Source organism: Esox lucius, chromosome 14 (assembly GCF_011004845.1).
Source record: "Esox lucius isolate fEsoLuc1 chromosome 14, fEsoLuc1.pri, whole genome shotgun sequence".
NCBI lineage: Eukaryota > Metazoa > Chordata > Actinopteri > Esociformes > Esocidae > Esox > Esox lucius.
The window spans coordinates 25,660,220-25,679,892 of NC_047582.1; the positions used below are offsets into that span (position 1 = coordinate 25,660,220).

Consider the following 19,673-nt stretch of genomic DNA (forward strand, 5'->3'; position numbering starts at 1 on the left):
ACGTTTAATGTGACCTATAATGTGAACAATTCAATTGAAAAACAAACTGAAATATTAGAGAAAAAAACAAAAACACAATAACCTCTTTGCATAAGTGTGCACACCCTTAAACTAATACTTTGTTGAAGCACTTTTTGATTTCATTACAGCACTCAGTCTTTTTAGGTAGGAGTCTATTAGCATGGGACATCTTGATGTAGCAATATTTGCCCACTCTTCTTTGCAAAAGCGCTCCAAATCTGTCAGATTGCAATGACATCTCCTGTACACAGCCCTCTTCAGATCACCCCACAGATGTTCTATTGGATTCAGGTCTGGGCTCTGGCTAGGCCATTCCAAAACCTTAATCTTCTTCTGGTGAAGCCATGATTTTGTGGTTTTGGATGTGTGCTTTGGGTTGTTGTCATGCTGAAAGGTGAATTTCCTCTTCATCTTTCTAAAGGACGCCTAAAGGTTTTGTGCAAAAATTGCCTGGAACTGGAATTGCTTTGTAACTGTTCATAATTCCTTCCACCCTGACTAAGGCCCCGGTTCCAGCTGAAGAAAAACAGCCCCAAAGCATGATGCTGCCACCACCATGCTTCACTGTGGGTATGGTGTTCTTTGGGTGATGTGCAGTGTTGTTTTTGCACCAAAAATACCTTTTGGAATTATGGCCAAAAAGTTCAACCTTGGTTTCATCAGACCATAACACATTTTCCCACATGCTTTTGGGAGACTTGATGTTTGTTTTTGCAAACTTCAGCCAGGCTTGGATGGCTACCCCATAGCCCATTCTTATGAAGAATACGGGAGATTGTTGTCACATGTAGCACAAAGCCAGTACTTGCCAGAAATTCATGCAGTTCCTTTAATGTTGCTGTAGGCCTCTTGGAAGTCTCCCTGACCAGTTTTCTACTTGTTGTTTCATAAATTTTGGAGGGACATCCAGTTCTTGGTAATGTCTCTGTTGTGAAATATTTTCTCCACTTGATTATGACTGTCTTCACTGTGTTTCATGGTATATCTAATGCTTTGGAAATTCTTTTGTACCCATCTCCTGATTGATATCTTTCAACAATGAGATCCCTCTGATGCTTTGGAAGCTCTCTGCGGACCATGGCTCTTGAGCTGAGATTCAACTAAGAAAATTTCAGGAAAGTCCTACTAGAACAGCTGCACTTTATTTGTGATTAATCAGAGTCACTTTAAATGATGGCAGGTGTGTAATGACTTCTATTTAACATGAGTTTGAATGTGATTGGTTCTGAACACAGCCACATCCCCAGTTATAAGAGGGTGTGCACACTTATGCAACCAGGTTATTGTAAGGTTTTCATTTTTCCCCCTGGAAGATTTCAGTTTGTTTTTCAATTGAATTGTTCACATGATAGGTCACATTAAAAGTGGAAAAAGGTCTGACATGATTTATCTTTGTCTCATTCTTTTACATCACAAAAACGTGGCATTTCAACAGGGGTGTGCAGATTTTTCTATCCACTGTCCGCCAGGATCAGCTTCACATGCATGTATAAGTATATAAGGATGTCTAATTTATTTAAGTTACTATAAGCAGAAAGCCTGTAAATTACATTGCTGTTGTGTTGTCTATTTAATGGTGGACAATGGAGTCACTGACAAAGGGGGCGAGGGTAACGAGAATCTTGATGATGGTTACAATAATAATGTTGATGATCGTTATTATTATGATGAATCGCTGCAGCAATGATTTTTAAATATGCATAAACCGTGTCAGAGCAGAATGGTCGGCTGTACAGAAGCGCTGAACAGAACACATGTAGTAATACTAACAGTGGTCCAGTACTCTGCAAGATGAGGCTGGCTAACTGAACTGTGCTCAGTCATCTTCACAGTCTGAACTGTCTGTCAGCACATTGTGACCACTGTGTCTAACATGGCTCATTGTCCTTCACCATGACATCAGGGAGGGGACTGTAATGTGTGACAGCGTCACGCACGATATCTCAGATATCGATGTTACGATTTTGACACAAATTGTGCGACCGATGCAATATATTTCATACCACGGACCTGGTTTTGAAAACATTTGGATGTGTGGTGCATCTTGACTAATAGATCAGGCAATTACAAAGTCCCACTGATTGGCCGTACAGCATCACAATAATAACTGATTATCAAACTTTGGTCATGCCTTTCACCATGTTGGATCTGAAGTCAAACTTATGAACCGAAATTCATTATATACCTCACTTTTTTCACAACTATATTGGTCCACTAAGATGGATTTTGGAGAGAAACACGATAAAACAGTACTCTTCCGGCACCAACCGACTGATCTGCATGGAACTTGAAATGTCCCATCTATGGACAATGTTTGCTCAATGCATTTTTTTCTGCTTAAGCTTGAAATTAAATGGGCAAACAGTATTGACCCATAAACATCAATGCATATAAATCAGTGAAGTATCTATATATAAAAAACGAATTGTTATATGATGCATACACTTTCAAGACTGAACATTTGCTTAAACAAGAATTGCCACCATGTCGGCGTGGGTGTGCTATGATGGGCGAACACTCATATTGGTTGAGCTGTTTGACTTTGTGAGGATATTTTGACTAAACATCTTTATCGTCTGGTAATTACCAAACTGATTGGCCTAAGGGGGCTGTCCATCATTCATGGGGTACAACATGTTTACTGTTGCCTTGTTTGACATAAAAACTGTTGCACAATTGGTATGGCTACACAATGTTCCTAGTGTGATTCAGAAACCCTCTATGTGTTACAAATTTGTATTAAGTAGATTATTATAAGGAATGACTTCATGCTTGGATGTCCATCATTAAAATTAGCCACCTTTTGAAGGGTCCCATATAGTGCCCTATTCTCTATTAGTGAGCTAATTCTGACCAGAACCCTACGGCAGACATAATGATTTTTACCAAGCTGCTATCTGGCATAGCACTCCTCACTTCATTACGCTACAGACCAATTAGGGTTTCTTTAATGGCCATGTAATCAATGTAGCTTTTTCCTTTTTATCTAATGTACTTGACTTGCATATAGTACATGTCTGTGAAATTTGCTAGCACCACTTCCTCTCTGTGTCTTAGTGTCTGAATCCTATCTGCCTCTAACACAGTGCACTTATTTTGCCGTGCTATGGACAAGAGTGCTATTTAGGGAATAGGGTTTAATTTGTGATACTGACATGTTGTCTAAGCAACAACGACAGGCAGGAAGCAGCTCCATTGACCACATGCATAGAGTTGAGGAATCCTTGCTCACTCAAAGTAAACTAAATTAGTTGTAGTAATGTGCAGCATACATAGTTAATATCTTTAAAAAGTCTGGTTTGATTATATCGAAGTACCAGCCTGTTGGCAAATCATTGAAGCATGAAGCTTTCTATCAACTGCAACATTGGGCTTTGATACTTGGACATTGAAGAGAATTTACTAATAAAGTAATTTTCACTGGTTATAATTTTGGAGTGGGCAAAGCTGTCTGGAGCAAAGGGGTTTGAGGAATTTTGATGTGATTTTCACTTTGGCTTGATGTACTAAACTGCAGGGTCTCTTAAGGCTTGTAATGAATTAGGTACTGAATATGTTGCAATGGTAGCTAGGGTGAATTCTGGTTTGTCTAAGGGTTTGAGACAGATTTTATGTTGCCTGAAATCTCGGCTACTGGTGTCCCAACCTGTTACCTGTGGACAGAGAGAATGTTTCCATTCCTTGTGCATTTTGTGTTTGCGTGTGCGTGTGTGTGCGTGTATGCATGTTTGTTATGTCAGAGTTAACTAATAATTAATGACTGCCTTTTAAATGTTTGATTATTCATATACGTATTTCATAATAGACATAACTACTCACATTTCAACAACTGTTAAGTTAAATATTTCAAATCAGAGATGAAAAATGCCTGTGGAAAAAGTGAGAAATCTGTAACAAGGGGGTTTCTATTGAAACCAGATGTTGTTGTATATGTGAAGAGCATGTAGCTACACAAATACATCCCAAAAGTTGTTTTCCTGAGGCTCTAAAAGACGAATGCATTTAACAATTTGTTTTTGGGACATAATAAATATGGTAATCTATTACACTAGGGGGGGAATTGGTTTACTTCTTGAAGGTCTTTCTGTCTAAATCCAGCTCTTATATTTCCCAAAGCAATTACAGTCAGGGTGAATTTAAACCAGCTCTTTCTGCTACCCTTCTCTGTGTGATGGGATCGGTTTTCAGTACTGTTTCCTCTTGTTCGTCTGTCTTACTGTTTGTGGCTGTGTTGAGAACTACATATGTGTTGGCTCGTTAAAGACACAGTGACACAGCGCTCTCTACTGGTGGCAATAGAAACTACCCACTGTGGTCCGCATCTGTCCCAGAAAATCCTTACAGCACCCATCCTCCTTGGCATGCATGGATTGTCTGTCACGTCTCAGTCATTGATCAAAGTCTGCTATTGAAATGGTCCTTTCAGACAATTTATACATATGTGTGTGTGTGTGTGTGTGTTCTGATTGTCTCTCCTCTCTCTACCGCCCACCCAGGTGTGTGTGAATGTTCCGATTTCACCACAGGACCTACCTGTACGCGCTGCCTGGATGGTTACTACGGCAACCCGTTGATTGGCACGACCAATGATTGCCAGCCTTGCCCTTGCCCGGACCGTACCAGCTGTGCTCAAATTACAGAGACAGGGGATGTGGTCTGTACCAACTGCCCACCTGGACAGAGGGGTGAGCATTGATCATATTATTTCTTTGTTTGATGTCTGGTGATTGGGACAAACCATTCCATATTGAACAGACTTGACCAGGGCTAGCCCGGCCTGTTCCCATTTAGACTTCAGGTTTAGTGCATTACGTCTAACTTATAGGCCTAATGTAGGTTGCTATGTAGTGAATAGTGTGCCATTTGGGACCGATGTTCATCGCTTGCTCAGTGAAGCATATTTGGTAGACAGGTTTGGCTTTTAAAGGATCTAGCTAACTGCTCCCTTGTCAGGTTCCGGCCATTTATAAATGTCCAGGATTTCAGAACTATCATCAACAGATTGTGAAGTTTGTCCGAAAGATATTAATTTAGGTCGAAATTAAAATGGACCACAAACCACCTGCCCCTCTTCAAACAATCCGCTACAGAATAACCCGTCACACTCGCACCAACTCACGCGCCACACACACACCTTGTTTGCCCAGGCACCAGGTGTGAGATGTGCGAGGATGGTTTCCATGGCGATCCCCAGGGCCGGTCAGGGCCAGTTCGGCCCTGCCAGCGATGCAACTGTAACGGGAACGTGGACCCCAACGCCCTGGGTGTGTGTGATCACATGACGGGCCGGTGCCTGAAGTGCCTGGGAAACACTGAGGGAGACTACTGCCAACGCTGTCGGCCTGGGTACTATGGAGACGCCCTGAACCACACAGTAGCCCAGAAGTGCAAACGTAAGTATTTTAACTTAAAAAGGAGATATATACACACACACACATATATATATATATATATATATATATATATATATATACACAGTGGGGACAACAAGTATTTGATAGACTCCCGATTTTGCAGGTTTTCCCACTTACAAAGCATATAGAAGTCTGTCATTTTTATCATAGGTACTCTTCAACTGTGAGTGACGGAATCTAAAACAAAAATCCAGAAAATCACATTGTATGATTTTTAAGTAATTAATTAGCATTTTATTGCATGACATAAGTATTTGATACATCAGAAAAGCAGAACTTAATATTTGGTACAGAAACCTTTGTTTGCAATTACAGAGATCATACGTTTCCTGTAGTTCTTGACCAGGTTTGCACACACTGCAGCAGGGATTTTGGCCCACTTCTCCATACAGACCTTCTCCAGATCCTTCAGGTTTCGGGGCTGTCGCTGGGCAATACCGACTTTCTGCTCCCTCCAAAGATTTTCTATTGGGTTCAGGTCTGGAGACTGGCTAGGCCACTCCAGGACCTTGAGATGCTTACAGAGCCACTCCTTAGTTGCCCTGGCTGTGTGTTTTGGGTCGTTGTCATGCTGGAAGACCCAGCCATCTTCAATGCTCTTACTGAGGGAAGGAGGTTGTTGGCCAAGATCTCGCGGTACATGGCCCCATCCATCCTCCCCTCAATACGGTGCAGTCGTCCTGTCCCCTTTGCAGAAAAGCATCCCCAAAGAATGATGTTTCGACCTCCATGCTTCACGGTTGGGATGGTGTTCTTGGGGTTATCCTTCTTCCTCCAGAGTTTAGACCAAAAAGCTCTATTTTTGTCTCATCGTACCACATGACCTTCTCCCATTCCTCCTCTGGATCATCCAGATGGTCATTGGCAAACTTCAGACGGGCCTGGACATGCACTGGCTTGAGCGGGGGGACCTTGCATTCCCTGCAGGATTTTAAATCCATGACGGCATAGTGTGTTACTAATGGTTTTCTTTGAGATTGTGGTCCCAGCTCTCTTCAGGTGATTGACCAGGTCCTGCCGTGTAGTTCTGGGCTGATCCCTCACCTTCTTAAAGGGCTTCTTAAAGGAAAACTAACAGGTTTGTGAGAGACAGAATTCTTACTGGTTGGTAGGTGATCAAATTAATTATTTTAAAATCATACAATGTGATTTTCTGGATTTTTCTGGATTTTAGATTCCATCTCTCACAGTTGAAGTGTACCTATGTTATATAAATTTGTAGAATAACACTGAACATATTTTCATTTCAATATTGTGACAGGAACATGTATCTGAATGTGTGAATATATCCAATACATAATCAGAATATTTCAATATTTCATGTTATACAGTCACCTCCAAAATGAATGGCACCTGCGAAACTGTATGAAATAAAATATAGGAGTGAGCTCAATTGTTTATTTAAAAAAATAATATTTTTTTACCTCATTTATGTTTTAAGGGAATCAACCAAAATGACTCTAGAAATGTGCACCCTGGTTTTCAGTTCATTCAGCTTTTCCCTATAATTCTCTGTGAAACACCCAACCGGCCTCTGTTACGTGTAATCAAAGAGCTGGATTGGAAGTCGTCACTAAAACACAGGTTACAACCCAGGTGCAGATGTTACGTTTGTTTCTTTGTTACGTTTGTTTCTTTGGCAATGCGCCCCAGCAGTTGTTTTGGCAATGCCATGAGTGCCTGAACACTATTGGTCTCCCCCTGGTTCTGGGCCCCTTGTTAAGATCAACAGATTATAAACTACATGTATATTAACTACCAGGATAATTTGGCCATAAACAGGTTGCCTCTACTAAGAGCCTAAAACCATTTAGGTTTAGCTATAATCACCCATTGCTCTTATTATTTGTTTGTTCTCAATACACTGATTCTTAATGCTGCTTTTAATTGATTGGTAAAGGTTTTGTTGTTTCTTTGTGTTTCCACGTTGCTCCGGAGATATTACTACTGAGATAATGTTGGCATACGCGTGTCAACATGTTTGATGTGTTAGCAGCTGTGTAGGCTACTATGGTCAAGCAGTGGAGACATACAGCTATCAACACCTCTTGGTCCATCACTGTTGTAGTCCACTGGAATGCTGCCAAACGGGAGACTTAAAGGAAGCTGAAGGATTATTTTTTTAAATGCATTGAATTTTGAATCATTAAGAGCCCCCAGTACACCAACGCTACACAATCGTCACTGACTAGTGGGATGTTGATCTCCGAGTGACAAAACATTTCTTGTACTTGAATAAAAAAAATATTACACAGCTATTATTTGGCAAACCAAATTTCTTACATTTTGTCAATAAACCCTCTTGAATGTAATTATTTATGTCCAAAGGTTTTGCAATTTTATTGTAGCCTTGATTGTCCTGGATGGAGTATAGTAAAACATTTCATTGTAGGGTTAAATATGAGGGCAGAAAAAGCAGATGAACACTTTCTTGGCTTTTTGGGTTGGGGCGTAAGTGTGGATAGAATTAAGATTGTCGTTTTCTCAGTACAATAATTCTTAGTAAAAGAGTTCTCCTTAGAGAGCTTTTTAGTTTCAATAGGCAGTTGAAAGTGCTACTAGGAACTCCACAGAGACTGAGTTGGCATTGGAGTGGTTGTAAAGTGGGAGAACATTTTGTTTACAGACTCTCTGTGAGTTAAGGAAATGGGGAAAGCTGAAATGGATATCGGGAAAGATTCTGAAGGCATTATCCCCTGACCAGTTGAAATTCAATGAAAGTATGTTGTGTTCATCATTAGTAGACAGAGCAAGGTTCCAAACTTCTGTGACAAATTGTTCTCCTGATAAACATGAAAGCTCTTGGACTGACTGTACACAAGAAGGTGTGTTAAAAAGTGAGAACAAAACTGAGAGAAAAAGTTACAAAAAAGAAAAAGGCAGAAATACCAACAGAAATAGAGACTCAGAGATAAAGGGAAAAGGAAGCTATCCATGTACCCTGTGGGACCTGATCCAAGGTAATGAGAGTAGGGTGCCATTTTGGACGCAGCCAGAGCGCTGGGGTGAAGAGTCATGAGTCTCCCTAATTCTCACTCTGCTGTCTCCCTGCCTGAGTTACACACACACACAGTCACGGGCACAGAGAAATACGGCTGGCCCACCGACACCCGGCAGATGGATGGCCCCCCCGGTCGGTGCATGGGCCTGCATGCCACACAGAACACAGCTTACAGGGAGACGGCGGCTCGTATCGATGTCTAGATGATGAACTCCAGGAGATAAGGCGAATGGATAAAAGATAGCGAATGCATCAGCGAGCGAGACAAGATCCATTACCACGGGTCCGTCTCCGCCACTGATGTATTCAGCATAAACGTCACTTTGTCCGACTTCATTTCACCTGGCACCACTCCACCAGGGCCATGACCTCCTCCCCGTAGATTGCGGCATTCTTGATGACCGGCCTGGGTAAACAGGTACCGGAGGAGGCGAGGCGGTGAACTTTTAGCACCTGGGGTTAGTCTGTCAGGAAGTCTTGTTGTGAGACTGGTTAAATCCTGTGTAATAATGTGTCCCTTTTGGCGTACTGTGTTTGATTTGTGCATTGTAGTGTTCAAGGTTCTGTTCCTTTTGATACAGTATTGGATATGAAGTTGTGTGGTTGATTATTGGTTTATGTGTGGGTGTCTCCTATTAGCCTGCAGCTGCAGTCCTTACGGGACTTCTGGGTCATTGGAGGAATGTGACCCCTATACAGGACGTTGTCCATGCCTCAGTCATGTGACCGGGCGAAACTGTGGCCAGTGTGAGGTGGGGTTTTTCAACCTGCAACCTGGAGTAGGCTGTGAGAGGTAGGTACTGGGGAATCTCATAAATAATTGCACCCACCTGGTGTCCCAGGTCTTAATTTAGTGCCTCATTAGAGGGTTGCAGTGAAAACAGGGAGTGGAAGTGGCTTCCAGGTCAATATTTGAATACAACTGGTCTATATTGTTCATTCCTTAGATGCAACTGTAACCCCATTGGCTCATCATCTATGGCGTGCCATCCAATCACAGGCCAGTGTATGTGTCGGCCGGGAGTGGAGGGCCGGCTGTGCAGCATATGTCGAATGGGCTTTTTTGGTTTCTCAACACGAGGCTGCAGAGGTAGCAACAGCGTCCCTTTGATTAGGGATAAATGTCCTTTGTCACCTCCTATCTCAATGTCCCCATGGCTCCTATCTCCGTCCTCCTTTCTGTTACCTCGTATATCTCTGTCTCCATGTTTCTTACCTCCCACCTCTCTGTCTCCATGTTTCTCAGCTCCCATCTCCCAGTCCCCTTGTCTCTTACCTCCTATATCTGTCCCCTATCTCCTACCTCCCGTCTCAATCCCCCTGTCTCTTAATTACCTGCTCTGTATCTCTGTATGCTGACTCACCTCTTATCTCTATTTCCCCTTGTCCCTAAGCCTGTAACTGCGACCCGATGGGTTCCAGCTCTATGCAGTGCCACACCAACGGGTCTTGTCCCTGCCGCCAGGGCTTTGTGGGGTACAAGTGTGACCAGTGTGAGCTCAACTTCTTCCACAACAGAGCCACACACCAGTGTGAAGAGTGTCCCGTCTGCTATGGGCTAGTCAAAGAGCAGGTGAGAGCGGGATTTTTCTGGATGTCAGACACTTTGCCTGTCTGTCTTTATCTGTGTTATGGCACCTTTCCCTGTAAACCGCATTACACTACAAAGCCCCAAATAGGTGGTGGGTTTCCATTTGGGAACCAGACGGTAACTTTAATAATCCAGGATTTCTCTCACGTCTCCAGAGATTAGTTGCCGAAACCCACGTCCCATTTTTTCCTAATGCTTTCTCCAGACGAAAACAAATAATAGAATGTTTGTGCTTTCTTTATAAATACTTGTTCTTTTTAAAGTGGTTTGTATTTTCCGTAGCAAGCCAGTTCACTGCATATGAGGACCTGCTGTGATTTCAACAGTATTTTATTGATTTAGAGCAGTATTTCCCAACCAGGGGTTCTAGGACCCAATGGCGGTACTTGGCCTAACCACAGGAGGTACTTAAGAAGACTCATGAGACCATAGGCTTACTGGAAAACTGCACTTAAATGGCAAAAAGGTACTTCAGGGGTACTCTGGGAATAGCAAAATTCTGTGTGTGCTAGAGAAACTGAAAATGTTGGTAACCACTGATTTAGAGGATACCTAGGGCCATGTCTACTCAGAGCCTGCACTACTGCTCTCCATTTCCACACTCTTTCTACCATGTAGTCTCTAATTACATTAAATGAACGTTGCTTTAATGGCATGACGTAACAATGTGCATACAGTATTGCCAAAGCATACAGGAGAACAATAATCAAGAACATTTTGGTGTGTCCTTCACCGCCCCTTATTTTATGTCAGGCAACAGCCAATCCATGTCCCTTAACATCCCCTCCCCCAGAAGAATGGATTTCCTCTTCTCAGCAGGGAGATATTTACAACCTTGAATAATGCTCACACATTTGGATAATTGATGCTATTATGGTGAAGGTGCATACAGAAAGAGAAATTCAGTTTAGAAATGTGATATCCATGTTAAATACTTTTTAAATGTTGTCAGGAGTGCAACTCGGTCTCAAAACCTACTGTGGAGCAGTGATTCCACAGCCTTTGCTCTGCAAGGTATCAGGTGGCTTCAATCTTTTTCTCTTGCACCATGTGGTCTCTGTCTCTCTCTCCAATATCTCTCTCTCTACCATGTATTCTCCCTCTCTGTTATCTTGTGTTCTGATTCTGTTTATGCATGGAGCAGGACCAGACATTATTTATCATTCGACTCTAATGCATCCTGAGCGAGACATTGGCGTTAGACCTCAGTAGCCACGGGGCGTGTCTGTTTGGAAGGTTTACCATATAACCACGGGAAGGTAGCAGGAGAAGAATGACAATTTTCTTCTGTTTACACCATAAATTTTTTTATCAATGAACCAAATCTGGCCACAAGCCTCGTTCAGCTAGATAAAGCCATTGTAATGTAAATGGGTATTGGAATGGAATGAGCAGTGATGCAGGAAGTCTGTATAATCAAAATCGGAAAATTTTGTTTTTTGGGGATGAAAATTGTGATTTTTAGTATCACCATAAACAACAGCTGTTCAACAGACAGGGCCTCACTGACAAGGTTTTTTACCTGGTAACTAACATGGCCCTCTCTGTCGAAGGAGTAGAAACTCGCTGACAAGGTCTTTTAACTGGTGACTAAAAGTTACTCACTGTAATGGCTTCGAGGGAAGGAGAAGCAGGAGAACGAGGCGATGCGTATTTGTAGTGTTTAATAGAAGTGACAGCGGCGAAGCTTAACAGCACTCTTGCATAAAGAGAGACAATAACACACAAAGACAGGGGAAGCAGAGGGAACATATATACTGGGGGGAATGATGAAGATGAGAACCAGGTGCGCTAGACGAGACACAGGTGAAATGCATAATGAGATGGACGGTGGTGTCAGAAGGCCGGTGACGTCGAATGCTGGAGTCTGTCTGCTGCAGGGGGGAGGAGAGGTAGCAGAGGGCGCAGTTGTCCGACGCGTGGCCCTAGCCGCGCGACGACCCCGGCCCTGGGGTCGATCCGGGGGACGCGGAGCAGGGCGATCCGGGCGATGGAAATCACGTATGAGGGCGGGAGCCAGGACGTCCCTCACCGGAACCCAGATCTGTTCCTCCGGGCCGTACCCCTCCCACTCCACGAGGTACTGGAGGCCCCCTGCCCGGCGGCCTCGAGTCAATGATGGAGCAGACGGAGTACACCGGGGCCCCCTCGATGTCCCGCACCTCACACCCCTGAAGGGGACCAGCCACCACCGGCCTGAGGTTAATGTGGTAGTCGGGGCAGGAACTCCGCCCACTACCCCGGCTGGTCCTGGCAGTAGGACCGAAGGAACCTGCCCACCTCCTGATTGACACGCTCCACCTGCCCGTTAGACTGGGGATGATAGCCCGAGGTCAGGCTGACCGAGATCCCCAGATGCTGCATGAATGCCTTCCATACCCTGGACGTGAACTGGGGGCCCCGGTCAGACACGATGTCCTCGGGCACCCCATAGTGCCGGAAGACGTGTGTAAACAGGGCCTCCGCGGTCTGTAGGGCAGTAGGAAGGCCGGGCAGAGGCAAGAGGCGGCAGGACATGGAGAACCGATCCACAACGACCAGGATGGTGGTATGGCCCTGTGAAGGGGGAAGATCAGTGAGGAAGTCAACTGACAGGTGGGACCATGGTCGTTGTGGAATGGGTAAAGGGTGCAACTTACCCATAGGCAGGTGTCGGGGTGCCTTACTCTGGGCGCACACGGAGCAGGAAGAGACGTATACCCTCACGTCCTTAGCTAAACTGGGACACCAGTACTTACCGGCCAGGGCGCGCACCGTTGGCCCGATACCAGGATGACCGGAGGAGGGAGACGTATGCGTCCAGTAGATGAGGCGGTCGCGGACAGACGCCGGCAAATACGTACGGCCCTCAGGGCATGTGGGCGGAGAGGGCTTGTCACGCTGCGCTCTAGCGATGTCCGCGTCCAGTTCCCATACCACCGGTGCCACGATGCACGACTCCGGGAGCATCATCCACTGGCCTCTCCTCCGTGTCATGCTGGCGGGACAGCGCGTCGGCCCCGACGTTCTTGCTCCCCGGCCTGTATGTGAGAGTAAAAACAAACCGGGTGAAGAACATAGCCCACCTTGCCTGGCGAGGGGTCAGTCTCCTCGCTGGCCGCATGTACTCCAGGTTCCAGTGGTCCGTCCAGACGAGGAAAGGGTGTTTAGCCCCCTCTAACCAGTGCCGCCACGCCGACAAGGCTCAAACCACGGCCAACAGCTCATGATCACCTACGTCATAGTTCCGCGTGTTTCCGACTCCCCGTCCGTTGGGAGAGGGTGGCACCGAGCCCACAGTCGGACACATCCACCTCCACAATGAACTGGAGCGACGGGTCGTGGTGGGCCAGGACCGGAGCGGTGGTAAAACGATGTTTCAGTTCCACAAACGCCCGCTCCGCCTCAGCGGTCCATCGCAACCAGGTCATCGATATACACCACTACGCCCTCGGATAACATGTCCCGGGACACATCGTTGATGAAGGATTGAAAGACTGATGGAGCATTCATCAAACCGTACGGCATTACTAAATACTCATAGTGGCCGGATGTGGTGCTAAAGGCTGTTTTCCACTCATCCCCTTCCCGGATACGTACCAGGTTATAGGCACTCCTGAGGTCTAATTTGGTGAAAAAGCGGGCCCCGTGCATCCTCTCCACCTCCGCAGAGATCAAAGGGAGAGGGTAGCGGAATGGAATGGTGATCTTGTTCAGCGCCCTGTAATCGATGCACGGGCGCAAACCACCATCCTTCTTTTTCACAAAAAAAAAATCGAGGAGACCTAATGTATCCCTGTTTCAACGCTTTACTTAACGTACGTGGCCATGGCCTCCGTTTCGGTACGGGACAGTGGATGCCTGTGTGGTGGTAAAACAGTAGCCTTAGCTTTGGAAAAAACCACAGCCAAGTCCCTGTATTTGGGGGGAATTGGCACGGCGGGAGCACTGTCTGGACTCTCCACAGCTGCGCCTGAATCTACCAGCGCCTTACACTGGGAAAGCAACAGAAAACCGGGGAACTCAACAGGGACAGGGCACAGAGAGAGAGGAGAGGCAAGTGAGGCGAGTGAATGGGCATGTGCTATCTGGGGTGACGCGGAAGTGCCATGCCTGTCGCCTCTCGACTCGGGGAGGGAGGTGTGATGTGCTGCGGTGGTACGGCCTCGTCTCCTTTTGGAGGCACTCCACACCTGTCCTCCTCTACCTCTGCCCGAAAGCGCAGCCGACCCCCAGGTCCATGGGGACGGCGGCATCTGGTTGACAGGGCGGAACGGGCGGGCCTCTTCCGGGACGTCCTCGGGCAGCCGGCAGGTTGTCGAGACGGATGGATATGTCCACCAGTTGGTCGAAGGAGAGGGACACATCCCGACAAGCTAGCTCCCTCCGGACGTCCTCGCGAAGGCTGCATCGATAGTGGTCGATGACAGCCCGCTCGTTCCACCCCGATCCCGCTGCCAGGGGAACCCCAGTGCGAAATCCTGTGCTGATCTCGTCCCCTGCCGTAGATGGAACAGCCGTTCACCCGCCTCTCTCCCTTCGTGAGGATGGTGGAACACGGCTTGGAAGCGGCGGATGAAATCGGCATAGCTGCCCTGGGTGGGTCCCTCAGTGTTCCAAACAGCGGCGGCCCACTCCAGGGCTTTCCCCGACAGGCGGGAGACGAGCAAGGAGATCTTCTGGGCGTCTGTCGGCGCAGGATGGATGGCCTGGAGCGTGATGTCCACCTGTAGCAGGAAACCCTGGCAGCGGTCCGCTGTCCCATTGTAATTCCTAGGCAATGGGGTGTGCATCGCCCCCACGCTGGGCGACACAACCTGGGGAGGCGGTATCACGGCCGGTGCTGGGGTAGAGCTCTAGGCGCTATACCGTTTTAACACGGTTTCCATCGTGGCGCCTAGGCTGCCCAGCATAGTCGAATGCACCTTAACCATTTCCGCAACACCAGCCTCGCCTTCGGCTTGTTCCTCCATTTTCTTTTTCTTAGGTGTGTTATTCTGTAATGGCTTCGAGGGAAGGAGAAGCAGGAGAACGAGGCGATGCGTATTTGTAGTGTTTAATAGAAGTGACAGCGGCGAAGCTTAACAGCACTCTTGCATAAAGAGAGACAATAACACACAAAGACAGGGGAAGCAGAGGGAACATATATACTAGGGGGAATGATGAAGATGAGAACCAGGTGGCATAATGAGATGGGCGGTGGTGTCAGAAGACCGGTGACGTCGAACGCTGGAGTCTGTCTGCTGCAGGGGGAGGTGAGGTAGCAGAGGGCACAGTTGTCACACTCACTGACCTGTTAAAAAACCTTGTCAGTGAGTTTATATTCCTTCCAGGTCAAGGGTCAGGCCAAAGTGCTGAACCTGTACGTGTTGAGCCTTATGGCACAGCGAGAGTTTCTTTTTACTAGTGTTTTTTGAAAATGTAAATGGTATTGAAAGGATATTTTTGTTATAGACTAAATATGCTCTATCGGGCTGTACACACTATTCTATTGGGCTGTACACACTATGTCTCTTTGTTCATCGAGGAGGAATTTAATAATCAGAGATACAGTCGTGGGTTACATTGTTAGTACCCTAATTGTGGTACTCTGGGGAATGTTATTATTGTGATTTTACTACTGGTTGGGAGGCCGTGAGTAGATCACAGGGTTTTTAAAGGGATATGATAGAGTGTACTTACAACACAGGGATGGAAGGAGAATGGATGCCCTACACCCCCCCTCCATGTATCTGCATGTATAACGCACAGACACACACACTCATCTAGGTTTAGCAGCTAAATGCCTACTCAGAGAACGTTCGGCTCCCTAGCCATTAATGTGCCTCGATCATGTAAGCCATTTTAGACTGGTGAGAGAGGGTTAACCAGAGAGAACCAAGAGACAAACATGTCCCCAGTGAATGTGACACAGCAACATGACCAGACCCTTTTCAGTCTGAGTATTTTCATACATGAAGTAACCTACGTATTGTAGAAAATATATTTAGATACAAAAAGCAGAATAATAACAGTAGGTCATTTTCTTGGTCTTCATTCCCCTCAATCGCCGTCTCTCACAGGGGGCAGGCCTGAAGCTGGGCTCTGTCCTCTGATTGGGCGTGGCGGACAGAGTGGCCTCATTATTTCCCATGAAGCCTGGACAGGGGAGTTACATCCATTCGTCAGATTTCTATTTCCTCTCCGTCTCCAGACTTCATTTTTTAAATGAACGGACCGCCCTGCCACACACCGTCTCTGAGCCCCTTAAGTAGCCGGTACATTGCTCTTCACACGGCAGTACTCAGGTGGGAGTGTCCCTTGACAAAGCTACGTGCACTCCCTTGAAAGGTTGCATTGTCAGATCATTTGATTTGTGAAGGTTTATTCTTCCACAACATCCATCAACTCAAGTATTATTTGATACCTTCTGGGAAATATATTGTGGTGTAAAAATAAGAGGGTATTGGTTTTTTAAGCTGACAGTCATTTTCTCAGTAACATTTTGAATGACAATGACAGCACGTGTAGCTGAATGTGGTGGAATCCTGTTATCAACTCATGTTTTAAAGGGAAAATGCTAAACACATCCCAGGTTATGTATCTGAGGGTGAATCATATCTTCATCAGGACCCAGTTTAACTCTTTTTTTTAATTAAAGGTGCATTGATCACCCAATTGACCCTACCCAGACTCATATCATCATGTCTTATAAATCTAGTGTCAGGTATCTCTATTATATTGTACACATTTTTCATCTGGAATGAGATGGATTATCATGTGACGAGAGCCTACCTTTAAAAACCTCAGGAGCAATACAATCTCTCCCACAATCCCTCTGATGTCTGGTATCCTGGTGTTTTCCAGGCTGGGAGACTGAAGGCTCGGCTGCAGGATTTGGAGAAGCTCCTGGCACGTTTTGACTGTCGGACTGATTACGGGCGGCAGTATCACATGCACCAGCTTCACGAGCGCCAGCGTCACAAGCGCGGGCATCAGGGGGAAGACAGTCTGCCCAATGCACTGGAGGACTTCCTGGCCATACAAGGTAACCAGTCAGTGGCCATCAACTCATTACCAATCAGAAAAAGTTTTTTTTTTTGCAACCAGCCAGGACATATGACCGTCAGTGTTGTTTACCACTTGTTCTACTCAGCAATTATACCTGACACATAGCCACGTTCACACAGTAGATAGGAACACCTAGAGTAGTCATTATGCACCAGTAATGACTTCATGTCTGGCCGATTGTTCGAGCGAACATTATTAAAGAGATGAGGTACAGCATTTGGATAAAGGTATAACGCACCACAATGGTATGTAGTGACAATCAGAATGAATCAGAAGCCAAGCAGCCTTCACCCCTACACACTGGCTGACTTCCTCATTATCTTGTGAGCGGCGCGGAGGCAATACAATGAAAGGCTCCCTGGCTCATTGACATGGACAGAGTGGAGCCTGGATCCCTGCAGGATAGGACATGTCAGGCTGTGCTCTATGTGACCAGCCTAATCCCTGTTTGTTTTACATGCATGCAGCTAGCACGTCTTTAATCCCTCTACCTCATTATGATTAGAAGTCTAATCAGGATTATGTCTGTCCGACTGCGGCCCACGCTACATTGGTACACTGCCATGTATCTAAATGGCTACACTGCTGGTCTCCATTTGGGGGACATTCTACTCTGTGTGGTCCAAAAGCGCTAGTAAGGAGGAGAAGTACCTGTGGACCCACTGAGGCACAAGGGTGAACACACATGCACATACTATTCACACGGACGCACGCACACACACACACACACACACACACACATCTTATTGCTTGCTCTGTGGGGTTTTAGGCTGGGTGTTTTATAAACAACTGCTGATCTAAAAAAGCTTTGTAAAATATATTTGATTGGGTTAAATACACAGACACACACACACACACACACACACACATGCACACACACACCGTTCCATGTCACAGAGGAGACAACACTGCCTTAATGATGTCCTCTCACACACCCACCCAGACACACACTCCAGCTCAGCGGGTAATGAACATTATGAGACATAACTAAACAATAAAACTACAGCCATAACTAAAGGCACCTGGACACACAGAGGAGGGATTAAGCACAAACAGCTGAACAGTGAATTTGACTTGAGAATTTACAATTGACCACATGGAGGCCGTGATCAAACACAATGGCCAAACTTCAAACGTCCAACTACAAAAGCGCCGGTGGTCTTTTTGTCCTAAAGAAACATTTCAGTGTAATGGAAATCCATTTGATCCATCCACGCTGTGTGGGTTTTGATCCCATCTGTGTTTCTGTGTTTCCCTGCAGAAGCGAAGGAAGCATTTGTCAGACGGTTTGCTCTCCTGGAGGTTTCAACGCACTCTTTATCAGCCCAGCTAAACACTGTTACCACAGCATTGAACTGTAGCGTCAGCGGGGAGGTACAGCCGGAGGAGGAGGTGGGGGACAAGGAGGGGTGGGGGACGTTGTGTAGGGGCCTCGCTGGCTCTGTGGCAGTGGTAACAAGGGCAAGGACACAGCTGAAGCAGGCAACACTGGACCTAGATAATATGGTGAGTTGACTCTAGGGGTGGGTATTCGCAAGTACCTTGCGATACAATATATAAATAACGATACACATGTTACGAGTCAATACATCACGATTCATGTCTGCCCATATTCATATTGGCCCTCATTCATGAAACCTTCTCTGCACCTGTCCTTATTTACATACTTGAGTTTCATCGCAAGGATACAACAAAGATAATATAGATAAATACCAGCTCTGTGATCAAATTTGATCGTACGCACATTTAATGATTGAGGGCAATTGTTTGAAGCGTGATAGGTAAGCAAATCATCTAAATAAACATCTCATTCCTGTTCCCAGTGATTCAGTTCCTGATATTCATTAAAAATAACAATTATATAGTGAACAACCTCTCATTATGTGTATACATTTTCATTATCCCCAATAAAACAAAGCCCTTTTATCAGATCTTTCAGGACTGACATAGTTTGTTACAGAGGTGTTAGAAAATATGCCTTACGTTTTGGTTTTAAGCTATATACAATCCTTCATTTTTCTAGTTGCTTTATGATTGACTGAAATGTACAAATGGACCTGCACCCAGAGCTCAGGTTGTCCATGCTCTCTAGCAGCAGCTTGGAATCTGTTATGAATACATCCATGTTATATGGTTTAGGGGAATGAGGAAGCTTAGTTTGGTAGTGCTTTAAAGGTGTGTGTATGCGTGGGAATGTGGATAAGTAAGTCCCCTTGCCCCTGTCGCCTGGGTAAGCCTGGAGCCGGAGCAATTTAATTTCACATTAACAAGCAGAGCGGCTCCAAAATATGAAGAGAAACTATTTTCCTGTCTCATATACTGTATTGTAATTCCGTTTCCTCTATTTTATTAGCACTTTCGCTAAATAAATGTCACACAGGGAAATGGTCAACGTTCGTCTACCACACAAGAAAAAACATTGTACCTGGGTAAATTGAAACGTTGCGCAGCCGGCATACATTAGTACGTGAATTTGTGCTGTAGAATTTGTGCTGTTACAGCTTTTGCAGCCTGAATTCCATTCCATTGATTAGGAATTCCCTGAGTCCATCTACTTCCTCTGAGCTGAACACTGTCCTGGGGGATGTCGGGGTATCTGAACTCAGTGCATGGCCAC

General features: G+C 45.6%; 1 protein-coding gene across 1 annotated transcript in view; it reads left to right on the forward strand.

The window, feature by feature from the left end:
* The window catches only part of lamc3 (laminin, gamma 3), a 108,208-nt gene that overhangs the window by 80,036 nt on the left and 8,499 nt on the right, over positions 1-19,673 (forward strand). Inside the window, exons 13-19 of the mRNA XM_010878250.4 lie at positions 4,518-4,706; positions 5,169-5,414; positions 9,076-9,229; positions 9,384-9,526; positions 9,831-10,009; positions 16,853-17,033; positions 18,318-18,562. Coding sequence (XP_010876552.2) covers positions 4,518-4,706; positions 5,169-5,414; positions 9,076-9,229; positions 9,384-9,526; positions 9,831-10,009; positions 16,853-17,033; positions 18,318-18,562 — 1,337 coding nt within the window. The remainder of the gene's footprint in view (positions 1-4,517; positions 4,707-5,168; positions 5,415-9,075; positions 9,230-9,383; positions 9,527-9,830; positions 10,010-16,852; positions 17,034-18,317; positions 18,563-19,673) is intronic.